Genomic DNA, 16,781 nt, shown 5'->3' with positions numbered 1-16,781 from the left:
GGTGCTACTCGCGTGTGGCAGATGTGACGCTGTTCTAACCTCTGGCGCATGTCCTGGAGCAGGTGGTCCAGGGGGAGTGGTGCCAGGTGTAGAGGGAGATGTCGTGGCTGCTGTGGCTGGTGTTAACGGGGACGTTGTATTCATACTCTAGACCCAAGTTGTCTTCCTGCAGCAGCATCTGTAACAACAGCACCGGTAAAGATGAAATACGACCTGACATATTGCACAGATATGTACTTTCCTTTATTCACAATCATTCAGCACCTCACATCTACCTAACATGGCCTTAAGTTTTCAACACGACTTCACGGCTCTAACACGACACCAAGGTTCTAACACGACACCAAGGTTCTAACACGACTGTTATGCTAGGGTCTAACGCTCTATCAAGACTCTGATGTTCCAGCACGACTTCCACGGACTATGGACCCTGCACCCACCATGATGACGAGATCCTCGCTGGTCGGCCCCAGCGCCCACAACGACTCCAACCCCTCCTCGCTCCTCTCCGGACGCTCATAGTGGAACACCGTCCCGGCGATCAGAAACTTTCTCGGCCAGTCGATGATCCAGTCGCCGTTGATGTGGTACTTGTCCTTCATGTTCTTCATGGCTGAAGAGAAAGTGATTTTCGACGTCCAGTTTATCGCACCTCAATGGCGGCATGTAACGTTTCACTGTCTAAAGGCGCACCGCTCTTGAATGTTTCCCATTCCTTGCCCGGAAACACGAGCCTAGATCATGGACATAGATCATGGACACAGATCATGGACATAGATCATGGACATAGATTATGGACACAGATCATGGACATAGATCATGGACACAGATCATGGACACAGATCATGGACACAGATCATGGACACAGATCATGGACACATATCATGGACACAGATCATGGACACAGATCATGGACACAGATCATGGACATAGATCATGGACATAGATCATGGACATATATCATGGACACAGATCATGGACACAGATCATGGACACAGATCATGGACATATATCATGGACACAGATCATGGACATAGATCATGGACATAGATCATGGACATGGCAAGCGGATGTTAAGCCGAGCAGCTGCGCCCTATACCGTGCTCCCTGTAGCAAGGTGGCTTAAGAATCCCATCCCAAGAGATGTATACGGAAGCTCCATTGTTGACCAGTTACTTCCTCTTTGGAGCCGAAACCCCTTGCCTTACGAACGGCCGCCTTACACTTTAGCAAACAGTTCGCCAAAACAGAAATACGTCTTCCAAAGAGTTAGTTTCCAAACAGAACACATGGCCAATTTCTTCTCCCGTGACAGCGTGGTCACAGTGTACACATGTCTGGAGTGGTTTAGGCTGCAGCCTCACCAAATGTACAACTGCTTGCACATGACTGCTGTGTGTTACTCAAGGGCAATTAAATGTGATATTTATGTTTGTTATTTAGAAAGTACACCGAACCCCGATATCTGTATATATTTTACCTTGAGTTATGCGGCGTGTTGGTTACACGTCAATCATGCAGACACTCGATCAGCCATGGCTTCAGGATTAACTCTCAAAACTGTGTGTCAGTTTTATTTGACTCACCCAAATAGTTCTTGGACTGTCGTGTCTCCCTCACTCGAACATGGACTGCTCCTTGTGGAATGGTAACCACTTCCTGGTAGGCTGGTACAACAGAAATAAACAGGTTCTTAGCATCTCCTTACAGCAACAACAAACACATTAGCATTTCCATACAACAGCAACAAACACATTAGCATTTCCATACAACAGCAACAAACACATAAGCATCTCCTTACAACAGCAACAAACCCCTTCTAAGCATCTCCATACAAGAGCAACAAACACATTCTTAGCATCTCCATACAACAGCAACAAACACCTTAGTATCTCCATACAACAGCAACAAACACATTAGCATCTCCATACAAGACCAACAAACACATTCTTAGCATCTCCATACAACAGCAACAAACACATTCTTAGCATCTCCATACAACAGCAACAAACACCTTCGTAGCATCCCTATACAACAGCAACAAACACCTTCTTAGTATCTCCATACAACAGCAACAAAACACATTCTTAGCATCTCCATACAACAGCAACAAACACCTTCTTAGCATCCCTATACAACAGCAACAAACACCTTCTTAGTATCTCCATACAACAGCAACAAACACATTCTTAGCATCCCTATACAACAGCAACAAACACCTTCTTAGTATCTCCATACAACAGCAACAAACACATAAGCATCTCCATACAACAGCAACAAACACCTTCTTAGCATCTCCATACAACAGCAACAAACACCTTAGTATCTCCATACAACAGCAACAAACACATTCTTAGCATCTCCATACAACAGCAACAAACACCTTCTTAGCATCTCCATACAACAGCAACAAACACCTTCTTAGTATCTCCATACAACAGCAACAAACACATTCTTAGCATCTCCATACAACAGCAACAAACACCTTCTTAGCATCCCTATACAACAGCAACAAACACCTTCTTAGTATCTCCATACAACAGCAACAAACACCTTCTTAGCATCCCTATACAACAGCAACAAACACCTTCTTAGCATCCCTATACAACAGCAACAAACACCTTCTTAGCATCTCCATACAACAGCAACAAATACATTCTTAGCATCTCCATACAACAGCAACAAACACCTTAGTATCTCCATACAACAGCAACAAACACATTAGCATCTCCATACAACAGCAACAAACACATTCTTAGCATCCCTATACAACAGCAACAAACACATTAGCATCTCCATACAACAGCAACAAACACCTTAGTATCTCCATACAACAGCAACAAACACATTCTTAGCATCTCCATACAACAGCAACAAACACCTTCTTAGCATCCCTATACAACAGCAACAAACACCTTCTTAGCACCCCTATACAACAGCAACAAACACCTTCTTAGTATCTCCATACAACAGCAACAAACACATTCTTAGCATCTCCATACAACAGCAACAAACACATTCTTAGCATCTCCATACAACAGCAACAAACACATTAGTATCTCCATACAACAGCAACAAACACATCCTTAGCATTTCCATACAACAGCAACAAACACATTCTTAGCATCCCTATACAACAGCAACAAACACCTTCTTAGCACCCCTATACAACTGCAACAAACACCTTCTTAGTATCTCCATACAACAGCAACAAACACATTCTTAGCATCTCCATACAACAGCAACAAACACATTCTTAGCATCTCCATACAACAGCAACAAACACATTAGCATCTCCATACAACAGCAACAAACACATCCTTAGCATTTCCATACAACAGCAACAAACACCTTCTTAGTATTTCCATACAACAGCAACGAACACCTTCTTAGCATCGCCATACAACAGAAACAAACAAGACTGTATGTCGTTATGGCGACAACTTACCTCCTTTGGGCAGGGGTCTGGTGAAGACGCCGGAGATGGTGATGCACGTGCTGCCGTTCCCGCCGCACACCCTGCAGTTGTCCTCCCTGACAGGGGACCCCAATATTCCGTTACACCCCACCGTCTGCAACACCAACAAAGTCGAATTACAGCTTCACGAACACCGGGTGTCCGCACAGTGGCATTGTAGCTTCACGAACACCGGGTGTCCGCACAGTGACATTGCAACCTCACGAACGTCGGGTGTCCGCACACTGGCATTGTAGCTTCACGAACACCGGGTGTCCGCACATTGGAATTGCAACCTCACGAGCACCGGGTGTCCGCACAGTGACATTGCAGCCCCACGAACACCGTGAGTCCGCACAGTGACATTGCAGCCTCACGAACACGGGTGTCCGCACATTGGCATTGCAACCTCACGAACACCGGGTGTCCGCACAGTGACATTGCAGACCCACGTACACCGGGTGTCCGCACAGTGACATTGTAGCCTCACGAACACCTGGTGTCCGCACAGTGACATTGCAGCACCACGAACACCGGGTGTCCGTGCATTGATATTACGGCTTCACGAACACCGGGTGTCCACATACTGGCATTGCAGCCTCACGAACACCGGGTGTCCGCACATTGATATTACAGCTTCATGAACACCGGGTGTCTGCACATTGGCATTGTAGTCTCACGAACACCGGGTGTCCGAAAATTGGCATTGCGGTCTCACGAACACCGGGTGTCCGCACATTGATATTACAGCTTCACGAACACCGGGTGTCCGCAGTATAGTATTGTCTACGGGAATAATTCTTTAGATCTGAACAAATGACATAGAAAAAACTCATTTAAGCTGTCAGCACATGACATTGTTCCAAATGTGCTTGATCTGAGGTTTGTTTCAACATTGCCCTTTCTATATTGAAAATATGTTGAAATCCGACTGATTCAACCATGAAAAATATTCAAAAACTCAACATTTCAAAAAAACATTAGTTTAACGAATTTGTATAAAAGCGATGTTGTAAATTTATAGTTGGTATCAATATATTTATAGAAGCGAAAATGATCTGATTATATAGTGCTGTATAACTGAAGGCATCAATGCAAAGCATTTTCATATACAACTAAAATTCAAGATTTGTTCAACATTGATAACTGATGTACATTCAACGTCGACATTTCAACTTCCAAACCCAACCAGAATTAATGTCATTTCAACGTTGAAGCACGACATTTTTACAATATTGTTGTGCCTGCTGATTCTATATCTATTCGTTCCTTGAAGGACGCGGTCATGTTTCTTCTGTGACCGAAACCCGATTACGTGAGGATATATCAGAACATTCAAGTATTGTGTAGGAAATGACGTTCAGAATACTTTTAATACATAATCCAGCACTTCTCGCACTTCTCGCTAGAGCATCGGACTTTACTTTTCATAAAGTCGAAAAATGTAAGATTGTGATACAGAAAAATATTTCTACAAACGTCCACTATAAATGCTCACAAAAATGGTCCACTCACGTGACACTCTCCATCAATGCAAACGTCGAGTGTGTCCGAACTACACTTTGTGCCATCGATGACCTTTGAAGATCGTTCCGTGTAAAAGTTGTAACCTTCCGCCATACAGATCAGAGCGCAGGGTTTCACCTGCACTAAGAGCAGACAACTCTCTCAACAAACACATGCAGGTGTCAAACACATAGATATGTGAAATCACATAATATACAGCTGATAAAATAACACTAGGCTGATAGAAAACTCTGTGTTCGTCTAGTATCATCTTCCCGAGGCAAGTGAGTTAACTGACTATAAAAGTCCAGTTTCCACCCTTGCCGAATTAGGCTGGCATCCTGGAGTTATGTTTTCACTGGACTAACGAGTCTTTGCATTGTCCAATCAAAATCGCATAACGTAATCGACATGCTGTTTGCAAAATGCCGTGCAGATTTCGGTCGATCGCGGGCTTTGCAAAGCATGTGTACCGCCAACTCGGCGTCAACAGATATTTTCCAATTCTTTATATGTTTTGAATAAAGGTGCTCACGTGATTTGATGCACTTTGCGAAGTAAGACCCGTTTTATTACAATGTTGATCTTGATTATCGATTAGAACGTCCCGACTGGACACCGCTAGTTTGTTTGAAGCAAATGCAAGTGATATGAGAAGTGGAATCTGATTGGTTAATAGCGTGGATATAGAAGGGACATAATTCGTAATGATCACTGATTGCACTACGATCTGGCCCAGAAATTCCAGCTTAGTTCGTCAAGGGTGGAAACTGGACTTTTAAAGTCCGTTAACGCCCCCTCCTCGGGAAGATGGTTTATTATCGCAAATCGAATAAAAACTGAAACTTATACGAAGATAAGGCTGCACATGAAGAGTGGGACTGTCAACTATAAACAAGCAACTTTAGTTGCAGGGAGACGAGCCTGTGAAGGGGACTGGCCAAGGGCAACCTGGGGCTCTATTCACCTCCTGTATACGGCTTCCAGTCGTAATGGCGTCCCCGGAACTCCACGGCGTTGAAGCTGGCGCACTGCACCTCCCTGAAGTCCGTGACGTTAGTCGGGCAGGGCTGTAGGGAGAGTGGACAAGTACAGCCAGTGAACAGAGGCAGACAGACATAAACAGAATACAGAGGTGATGCATGACATTAACATTTTCTCACCTGGGTGTTACAGGACATACACTCTTTAAAGAACGCACAAGTAAATTTATCGTAAATTTATTGTACCTAATCAAGTCGATATATTTAATTTAATATCATTAACACAAATATGAAATTTTGTATCTCGATAGTCGCATGTTATCGTTATACAAAGGTATTGAAAACTGTTCATTGTCATGTCACAGAAGGCCACCAGGTTGCGCTGAACTCAGTATTTCGTGTGATCGCCCCGGGCAGCAATCACGGCTCTGCATCTCCTCGGCACTGACTGGATAAGTGTACGAATTCTTTCCTGCGGAATTCTGCGCTATTCTGCTTGTAACGCTTTGGCCAGTTGTGGGAGTGTCTGCGGCGTGCTCCGACGTTGACGTAACGTCGATCGGGTTAATCCCAGAGGTGTTCGATTGGGTTGAGATTTGGAGACCTCGACGCCCAGGGCAAGACGTTGATGTTAGCATTATGAAGATAGTCTACCGTGACACAAGCTGTGTGCGGACATATACTTCTTCCTAACTGGGTGTTACAGGACAAATCCTTCTACTCTACGTGGACGTTACACAACATATACTTCTTCCTTACCTGGGTGTTACAGGGCATATACTTCTTCCTTACGTGGATGTTGCACAACATATACTTCTCCCTTACCTGGGTGTTATAGGACATATACTTCTTCCTTACGTGGATGTTACACAACATATACTTCTTCCTTACCTGGGTGTTACAGGGCATATACTTCTTCCTTGCGTGGATGTTACACAACATATACTTCTTCCTTACATGGATGTTACACTACATATACTTCTTCCTTACCTGGGTGTTACAGGACATATACTTCTTCCTTACGTGGATGTTACACTACATATACTTCTTCCTCACCTGGGTGTTACAGGGCATATACTTCTTCCTTACCTGGGTGTTACACAACATATACTTCTTCCTTACCTGGGTGTTACAGGACATATACTTCTTCCTTACCTGGTTGTTATGGGACATATACTTCTTCCTTACATGGATGTTACACTACATATACTTCTTCCTTACCTGGGTGTTACAGGGCATATACTTCTTCCTTACGTGGATGTTACACAACATATACTTCTTCCTTACCTGGGTGTTCCAGGACATATACTTCTTCCTTACCTGGGTGTTCCAGGACATATACTTCTTCCTTACGTGGATGTTACACAACATATACTTCTTCCTTACCTGGGTGTTACAGGACATATACTTCTTCCTCTTCCCCAGACAGTACTTTCCACCATGCTTCGGCCTGAAACATATAAGCTACCTCAAAAATGAGATGATACAGATAGGAATATTAATGGACTGCATAATTTGTTATCCTGAACTGTTTTTCAAATAATTTATACGCATCTGATGGACATAAAGAGTGGCAACTCACGCTGGGGTGTTGCACTCCCTCTGACTGGAGTTGACTCCGCCCCCACAGGTCCTTGAACACTCCCCCCAGTTCGACCACGCCCCCCATCCTCCGTTCACGGGTTTAGGTTTGTAGTTAGTGCTCTGGCAGCGTCCTCTGTAGCAGCGCTGTTGTGAACGACACAAATGCCATCGACATTACAAACATTGCAAGTAGTGATGGACTGGTGCAGTTGGCTCATTGCATTATAACCTCTCACCAACTCAAGCGTTAATACCTGATTGATAATGTGTTTTCGTAAAGTATATATTATTAACTACATTCAGATTTCTTCATATGTCACACCTAGCAGGATGCGAGTTTACAGGTGTGCTCAGTGAGTGGGCGTGGCCTTACCCCTGTCTTCTTGTGGGAGAGGAGGCACGCCGTGCCCTCCGCCGCCGGGATGCTGTTGGTCACACACTGACCCTTGATGTCCGTACACCACAGCTCTCCACACACCAGCTGTAGCAGAGATAAACGGGAGATTCACCAACCGTAGCAGAGAAAAATGGGTTATACACCAGCTATAGCAGAGATAAATGGGTCATACATCAGATGTAGCTGAGATAAATGGGTTATACACTAGCTGTAGCAGAGATAAATGGGTCATACATCAGATGTAGCTGAGATAAATGGGTTATACACTAGCTGTGGCAGAGATAAATGGGTCATACACCAATTGTTGCAGAGATAAATGGGTTATACACCAGCTGTAGCAGAGATAAATGGGTCATACATCAGATGTAGCTGAGAAATATGGGGTCATACACCAGGTGTAGCAGAGATAAGTGGGTCATACACCGGCTGTAGCAGAAATAAATGTGCCGTACACCAACTGTAGCAGAGATAAAGTGGGTCATACACCAGCTGTAGCAGAGATAACGGATCACAGAGGAATAACCGTCACGGAGATAGTCACATGGGTATAAAAGGTCAAGCACAAGCTGTAGCAGAGGTATGAAGGTCATTTAGGAATAAAGGTCACGGTTATATGAAGGTCATAGAGACACTAAGGCAGCTTAGAAATAAAGGTCACGTTTGAATATTGGTCATAGATGTATGAATGTCACAGGGGTATAAAGGTCACAGATTTGCTCGAATATAATGTATTTGTCGTTGCTGATGGTATTTACAAGAAGGTGTAACTATCAATCATGAAGACTTATGTAATCAGTGGCTCCTGTCTTGAAGTGAAAGGAGAGAGGGAGTAGACGTTGACGCGAATAAGTCCACAGGAGACTCACAGCGGGAGGCGCCAATACCTAGCTCCTAACATTGCATCAAACCATCAGGCTATCATCATACCATTTGTTACAGAGCACAATTAGCTTATCTACCAGGATCCGCTTGTAATGAGTTCGAATCCCAGATTTCCCCCAATTGTGAACTTTGAACCATGCCCGTGCACGTGGGTGGCACCAAAGTAGACCAGGTCATCTTGTCCTTCCATGTTACCTCAACACTGTTTAAAGCGGCATTAAGACCCAAGACACTCAACCATCACGTGACACCTCCTTGCAGCAAGTGTGACCATTGCTCACCCGGATCTTGCAAGCATTGGCGTGAGCTCCGAACTGCAGCTTACACTGCCGATGTGCTCCGATTGTCTCCCCGGGCAGCTCACGGGGGAACACGAACTCCCGCTTGATTGGCTTGTTCACCAGACATTGAGCTTGTCCTGAGCTGCAATATAACAGTCAAATTTCATGCCATGGGCACACATATCTACATATTAATTAGGAGTGAAAGACTTCCGGTACTGAAACTCGACATATTAAGTAGGACCGAAAGACTTCCGGTACAGAAACTCGACATATTAAGTAGGACCGAAAGACTTCCGGTACTGAAACTCGACATATTAAGTAGGACCGAAAGACTTCCGGTACAGAAACTCGACATATTAAGTAGGACCGAAAGACTTCCGGTACAGAAACTCGACATATTAAGTAGGACTGAAAGACTTCCAGTACCGAAACTCGACATATTAAGTAGGACTGAAAGACTTCCGGTACTGATACTCAACATATTAAGTAGGACTGAAAGACTTCCGGTACTGAAACTCAACATATCAAGATAAACTGAAAGACTTCCGGTACTGAAACTCGACATATTAAGTAGGACCGAAAGACTTCCAGCACCGAAACGCAACTTATCAAGTAGGACTGAAAGACTACTGGTACCGAAACTCAACATATTAAGTAGGACTGAAAGTCTTCCGGTACCAAAACTCTAAATATCAAGTAGGACTGAAAGACTTCGGTGCCTAAACTCGAAAAATCAAGTAGGACTGAAGGACTTCCAGTACCGAAACTCTAAATATCAAGTAGGACTGAAAGACTTCGGTGCCTAAACTCGACAAATCAAGTAGGACTGAAGGACTTCCAGTACCGAAACTCTAAATATCAAGTAGGACTGAAGGACTTCCAGTACCGAAACTCTAAATATCAAGTAGGACTGAAAGACTTCGGTGCCTAAAGTTGACATAACTCAACACGTATCTGTCTGCTTGACCTAGATACATGATGCTTGCTGAACTGACGTAACAGGTAAAGTCTACTGACAGAGAGTGATGCTACCCAAGACGAACCGTCAAGGGGCAACTCATATTTTGGCAACACGTCGGTACAACTCACGGGCAGTATATCTATCTATTGGACTGTGGGCCATCTGGTGTCCAAGTTCATTTGTTGTGTGACTTACTTGAGGAAACTGGTGATGTATTCTCGACTGTGGGTCATGTGTTGTGTGACTTACTCGAGGAAACTGGTGATGTATTCTCGACTGTGGGTCATGTGTTCTGTGACTTACTCGAGGAAACTGGTGATGTATTCTCGACTGTGGGTCATGTGTTGTGTGACTTACTCGAGGAAACTGGTGATGTATTATCGACTGTGGGTCATGTGTTGTGTGACTTACTCGAGGAAACTGGTGATGTATTCTCGACTGCAACTCGACCACAGGAACGGCACGGTGTCCTTGGTGAGCTGGGCGGCCATGATGCGGGCGGGTTCGTGCCCGGGGGTGCCGCAAGGGTTGCCTGCGCCGTCGTGGTGCATGCCGAAACTGTCGCAACAAACCAATCCGTTACAACATGGCTCTAACCACCACTATACAACATGCAGGAACTGTCTCAACAAACCACGGCGTTATAACACTGCTCTAACAACCACTATACAACATGCCGAAACTGTAGCAACAAACCACGGCATTATAACATGGCTCTAACCACCACTATACAACATGCCGAAACTGTAGAACAAACCACGGCGTTATAACATGGCTCTAACCACTACTACACAACATGCCGAAACTGTAGCAACAAACTATGGCATTGTTACACTAGTCTTTCCTATAATTCAAAGCCCGAATTGATGTAGGTTTTGGACGTTCACTACATAGGTGAAACCCACGAGCAGGGGTAGGACGTTGACAAACCAAACATCATTATCAGGTCGAATCTAGGATTCGAAACCACTATCCTAGAATCCTTGTTCGTCCAAGGGACTCAACTCTTCACCGCTAGACAACCACAACATACCGGAAGCACCAAACTCACTTGTGACCGATCTCGTGTGCGATGGTGAAGGCGGAGGCGAGACCGATGTCCTCGTTGATGCTGCAGCTCCTGTCGTCCTCGCACATCCCCGCCACCGGTGCCAGACCTGCACGTGCCAGGAGGCAGAGTAAAAATAGAACGTTGAAATGCTCCTGGTGTTATCCTCAACTGTTTTACAGGTGCCTAAGTCACACATGACGACAAGACCATGTCACTTTCCACATTCTATGCAATATTACACTTCGAATCATAATTAGGTGACAACCCTACCTCCTACAAATAGGTTATATGGACTGAAGAACTGTTAATGGATTGTCGGTTGTGTAGTTCAAGTACAAGAACAATGTCATTTACTTCGCATATTGACTTTTACAGTACACGTGATTTATATGTGAAGCACGTTAAGGATAACTTTCAGCGACTGTTTGTTTATATATGTATTTTCAGGAAGTGAACTGTCCCAAACGCATTCAGCTTCGTGGAAAGAACATTAAAATGCACGTTCTTTCCTGAATGTTTGTGTTATATAAGCATATTGGTTGATCTTTAAAGGAGTCTAGCTTCAACCACAGTGGTGATTAGACAGTAGAACGTATCGTTAGACTGACGGTGGACATCCTAGTCGGCATGACATCGGGGTTTGTAGTTTAACCTTCAGTTATAAGCGGACTGATTTTCTAAAGGAAATACTACTTTTTCGTGTAGTGTTCTGCCTTCAGTTGTTTTGTCTGTAAATATGTAACTGATGGATATCAAAACGTGATAGAAAACATAAACATCTATTTTCATTCCATTGTGAAATATTATATTTCCGATGTTTGAATTTCGACCCACCTAGTGTCCCACATGGCTTGTTCTTGTAGGTACAGATGTCGAACCTGAAATAGAATTTGTGTGAGTGAGTTGGGTTGTACGCCGCTCAAATTAGCCCCCTTCCAGTTATGTCAAAAATGTTACCACGACGGGGGGCTTCAGAGATGTGTGTCATACACAGTACCGGTCTGTGCCCTCTAACTACTTCAGACCAGATCCTTCCTACGCCAGGAATGTATGTATATCACAGTAATGAGAGCTAGGAGATCTAAATGTATTTCCCAGCTAGTAGAACAAAGATTAAATGTATTTCCCAGCTGGTAGAACAAAGATTAAATGTATTTCCCAGCTAGTAGAACAAAGATTAAATGTATTTCCCAGCTAGTAGAACAAAGATTAAATGTATTTCCCAGCTAGTAGAACAAAGATTAAATGTATTTCCCAGCTAGTAGAACAAAGATTAAATGTATTTCCCAGCTAGTAGAACAAAGATTAAAAGGATTTCCTAGGTAGTAGAACAAAGATTAGATGTATTTCCCAGCTAGTAGAACAAAGATTAAATGTATTTCCCAGCTAGTAGAACAAAGATTAATTGTATTTCCCAGCTAGTAGAACAAGGTGAAATATATTTCCCAGCTAGTAGAACAAAGATTAAATGCATTTCCCAGCTAGTAGAACAAAGATTAAGTCGATGCTAGAAGAAATAAGATTAAATTATGTCCCAGCTCGTAGAACAAATATTAAATGTATTTCCCAGATAGTAGAACAAAGGTTAAGTGTATTTCCGAGCTATACTAGTAGAACAAAGATTAAATGTATTTCGTTGCTAGAAGAAATAAGTTTAAATGTATTTCCCAGCTAGACACTAAGTATCTGCGTATCTCTTTGTAAACTCGACTATGCTGTTTGAGATCCTACAGTGTCTGCAGGTTTCGCTGTTTAACGTCTCAGGGCCCTTACGTGACGCTTCTTGGTACCCTAGGGGTGAGTGTGCTGGATTTGTACGCAGCATTGATTAATATTTCAGTTATGTCACGACGTGGCTACATTATATGGGCGCACAGCCTGATTTGATGAAGGTAGTATTCATTTACCACTTTGGTGGGTCATAATAACGAAAAATCGGGATGTCGAACCCATGATTATCGGATCCTGGCAATGGTTAGGGAGATAACTGGCACTTCCCTGAAGTCAACATCGTTTCTACATGTGTCTGTTCCACTAGCATGACAGTCAGACTTTACTGGACAGAGTGATACATCTTTGTTCTCACCTGGTTATAAGCACGGCATTGTCATGGTGTGCTATCCCGGTGCCGTCGTCAGCGGTGTAGTTGAGGTTGACGTTGATCTCACGCTGCCACTTACAGAAGCTGTCCAGCGACTTGTCGGCGTGGTGGTTGATCTCCAGCCCCTGCTACGACAACATCATCAGCGTCTCAATGCCGAAATGAGAATATCTCCAACTGAAGTCTGTTGGCATTCCCCCTAAATGCCGAACTGAAGACAATATATCTAACTGAAGTCTGTCTTCGTTCTACCCTCAATGTCGAACTAAGGACAATATATCAAACTGAAGTCACTCGGCGTTCCCCCTGAATGCCGAACTGAGGACGATATGTAGAGGGGAATGTCCGAGTAACTCTCCATCCCTTAAAAATAATGATGCAGGGGCCTAGGCCCATTATTTTTAAGGAATGGAGAGTTACGAGGATATTCCCCTACTTAAAACTCATCCCTACTTTTACACTTTGACAAAATATTCTGCAGTTGAAAATATCTGAAAAATTCAAATGCTGCTTCAAGATAATGTACAGTTGACAAGCAACTCTCCATTCCTGAAAAATAATGGAGCGTTCAAACAATAGAATGACGTAACCAGATGTCTTTTAACAGCTTCTCTCCGAGCCGAACTGAGGACAATAGATCGATGTGTGTTCTGATCTTAACGCCATACAAGTTCAGAGGCTAATATCAATGTGGAACTGAGGATTTTAAAAGTCTACTAGTCTGAATGCCGAACTGAGTGCCAACACTATTTGTATACAACAAAGCCGGTAATCACCCAAATCAACTCAATAACGGCAATGTAAGATCAGATCACATTTGCAAGGAGATTTTTGCATTTTACAGACGCTTCGTTGATTATGTGATTCCCACCACGTCGTGGTACTTGTCTGTTGAATTCAGAACAAGATATATAGATATGTCCTGTCCGTGTGAATATATGTACGAGTGGAGTAATTGTTCTTGTGGTGTAATAGCAGTTCATGTTTATATCTTAAATATATTTATAAATGTATAAAAATATAAGTGGCAGATATGTTAACTAAGCTGTAATGTGAGTGTCGCCGCTTCACAACGAGGACCGTCCTCTGTCCTACCTGGTCCTCTGTGAGCAGCACGAGGCGAGTGATGATGATGTTCACGCTGTTGCCGATGCTCGGATCATGGAAGAGTTTGGCCACCTGACCTCAAGAAACAAAACAGAGTCTATATTGCTTAGGAAACATTGTGCTACTGGGGCAGGAAACACTTGGATTAGGAAACATTCAACTACACGTGAAGCGACAGGGTGCACGCTCCTGTATCTCGCTGTTTCACTGTCAATATACTTACAATGTTCATGATTGTCAGGACGTATCTCTCTGTTTCACTGTCAATATAGTTACAATGTTCATGATTGTCAGGACGCATCTCTCTGTTTCACCGTCAATATAGTTACAATGTTCATGATTGTCAGGACGCATCTCTCTGTTTCACTGTCAATATAGTTACAATGTTCATGATTGTCAGGACGCATCTCTCTGTTTCACCGTCAATATACTTACAATGTTCATGATTGTCAGGACGTTTATTTATATCACCTTCAATATACTTACAATGTTCATGATTGTCAGGACGCATCTCTCTGTTTCACCGTCAATATACTTACAATGTTCATGATTGTCAGGACGCTTCTCTCTGTTTCACCGTCAATATACTTACAATGTTCATGATTGTCGGGACGTTTATTTATATCACCGTCAATATACTTACAATGTTCATGATTGTCAGGACGTATCTCTCTATCTCGTGCTGACCGTGGTAGTTGACCATGCGCTTGTCGACTACGACGACTGTCTCTACGTCACGGTCGGTGCTGGTTGAACGTTTATGGCGACCCTTCCGAAACTTTTCTTTTTTAATATGACGCCAGTGTCTGGCATAGCTTCTGTGTTTTACAACCTCATTGAAGATCCGAGGAGATTTGTTGAGAAGCCATTTCATTTTCTTGTCCTGAATGTCTGGAATTAGAGCCCGATAAAACGAGGCGTATGGTATTAGCTGTCCACCGATCTCGTCGGGAATATTATGAGAGAGTGAGTTGTGTTTAACGCCGCTTTTAACAGTATTCCAGTTAAATCACGGCGTGTCAGCTTAATGTGGGAGGAAAGCCCGAAGTGATGAAGGTCTCAGACGTTTACCTCTTCGGTGAATCCCACGAGCAAGGGTATGGTGCTGAGAAACCTGGAAACATAATCGGGGCGAACCGGGATTCGAACCCAAAATCTTAGTTTCTGGCGCGCCCAAGGGACACAACTCTGCACAGCGAATCGCGGCGCCTTAGACGACTGGGCCACCCGGGCCACCCGGGCCCCCGGAAATATTATGAGAATAACTATCGCCATGAGAAAAGATCTATATTAATTACCGAGGGGAAAATAAACCGTAATTCCGAGTTTCGAGTTGGTTACTCCAGTTCTTACCCACAATCAAATTTACTTCAAACGTGAACAAATTTGTAGTTTTATGAATAACCTTTCAGTGTTATGAACAACCCATCCCGTATTTACAGAAGCCCTACATGTCCCTTATGTAAGTCATGCGGAGGACGTTGTGATGTTGTTACCGCTGACGCCGCAGTGGGAGTCGTCGTCGCGCAGTTTGAGGGAGGAACGGGTGTAGACGATGTGCGGGTAACCCTCCACTCCAACGATGTTGGTGTGGTTCCACAGAGGCTCAACGAAGTAGTCGTCGTCGGTCGTAGAGAAGAAGCCGTACTGCAACACAGGACGGTGTTCATGTAGTTAGTTGCTTGTTTATTTGTGTCTCTAATTGTCAACAAGAGATGATACATAATGTAATGCACTGATAGCCAATGGCCGAAAGTCAAGGATCAAGTCAGGTAATTGTCTGCGTCCCTGGACTGACTATTTATTTCACTAAGACCACAAACCGCGTGTAAGCACGCGCATATTCCAGCAAACCTTAGAACAATCCCCGGGTAATAGGTATATAGACTGTGCTTTCGTGTGTGCGTAGCTTGTATATGACCTAATTATCTAATTATCAAAAATGAGTATAGTTAAATACTATCTGATTTTTTTTTAATGTGTAATATATGTATATTGGTTGATGCATGTCATCGTGTCCCAATTACGTGGATCGATGCTCATGATATCAATCACTGGATCGTCTGGTCCAGACAGGATTATTTACAGACCAAACAAACTTTACAGGACCCTCATATTTCCTGTAGGGACCTTTGATATTGGTTATGTAAGTAAGTCTCGGTAACACCCTGCTCCATATAAACTACATTTCAATGTTCCCAGATGACTTATGTGGGCATGTTATAATCTCAAGAGAACGTCTGCTTAAAGCTCTTTCTTTCATCATAATTCCCCTGCTGTGTGTGTTGTATGCATGGACAACATTTATACCGCCCCTGTCAACGTGCTGCATACGTCTTGGACGACATTTATACCGCCCCTGTCAACGTGCTGCATACGTGATGGACAACATTTATACCGCCCCTGTGAACGTGTTGTATACGTGTTGGACGACATTTATACCGCCCCTGTTAACGTGCTTTATACGT

The 16,781-nt window shown here is 43.5% G+C and overlaps 1 protein-coding gene across 1 annotated transcript in view; it reads right to left on the bottom strand.

Moving 5' to 3' along the window:
* The window catches only part of LOC139479910 (A disintegrin and metalloproteinase with thrombospondin motifs 6-like), a 36,407-nt gene that overhangs the window by 6,483 nt on the left and 13,143 nt on the right, over positions 1 to 16,781 (bottom strand). The window contains exons 3-19 of the mRNA XM_071262829.1: positions 15,810 to 15,960; positions 14,957 to 15,204; positions 14,302 to 14,385; positions 13,192 to 13,334; positions 11,940 to 11,983; positions 11,106 to 11,211; positions 10,466 to 10,612; positions 9,091 to 9,232; positions 7,904 to 8,011; positions 7,529 to 7,674; positions 7,333 to 7,396; positions 5,931 to 6,033; positions 4,973 to 5,106; positions 3,449 to 3,572; positions 1,587 to 1,667; positions 441 to 613; positions 40 to 178 (exon numbers count right to left, since the gene is read on the bottom strand). Of these exons, the coding sequence (XP_071118930.1) occupies positions 40 to 178; positions 441 to 613; positions 1,587 to 1,667; positions 3,449 to 3,572; positions 4,973 to 5,106; positions 5,931 to 6,033; positions 7,333 to 7,396; positions 7,529 to 7,674; positions 7,904 to 8,011; positions 9,091 to 9,232; positions 10,466 to 10,612; positions 11,106 to 11,211; positions 11,940 to 11,983; positions 13,192 to 13,334; positions 14,302 to 14,385; positions 14,957 to 15,204; positions 15,810 to 15,960 (2,137 nt within the window). The remainder of the gene's footprint in view (positions 1 to 39; positions 179 to 440; positions 614 to 1,586; positions 1,668 to 3,448; positions 3,573 to 4,972; positions 5,107 to 5,930; positions 6,034 to 7,332; positions 7,397 to 7,528; positions 7,675 to 7,903; positions 8,012 to 9,090; positions 9,233 to 10,465; positions 10,613 to 11,105; positions 11,212 to 11,939; positions 11,984 to 13,191; positions 13,335 to 14,301; positions 14,386 to 14,956; positions 15,205 to 15,809; positions 15,961 to 16,781) is intronic.

The sequence above is a fragment of the Haliotis cracherodii genome, unplaced genomic scaffold (genome assembly GCF_022045235.1).
Source record: "Haliotis cracherodii isolate W230 unplaced genomic scaffold, xgHalCrac1.p SCAF_4, whole genome shotgun sequence".
Classification (NCBI taxonomy): Eukaryota; Metazoa; Mollusca; class Gastropoda; order Lepetellida; family Haliotidae; genus Haliotis; species Haliotis cracherodii.
Note: the sequence above shows the minus strand (reverse complement) of the source record. Positions and strands in the feature narration are given on the sequence as shown.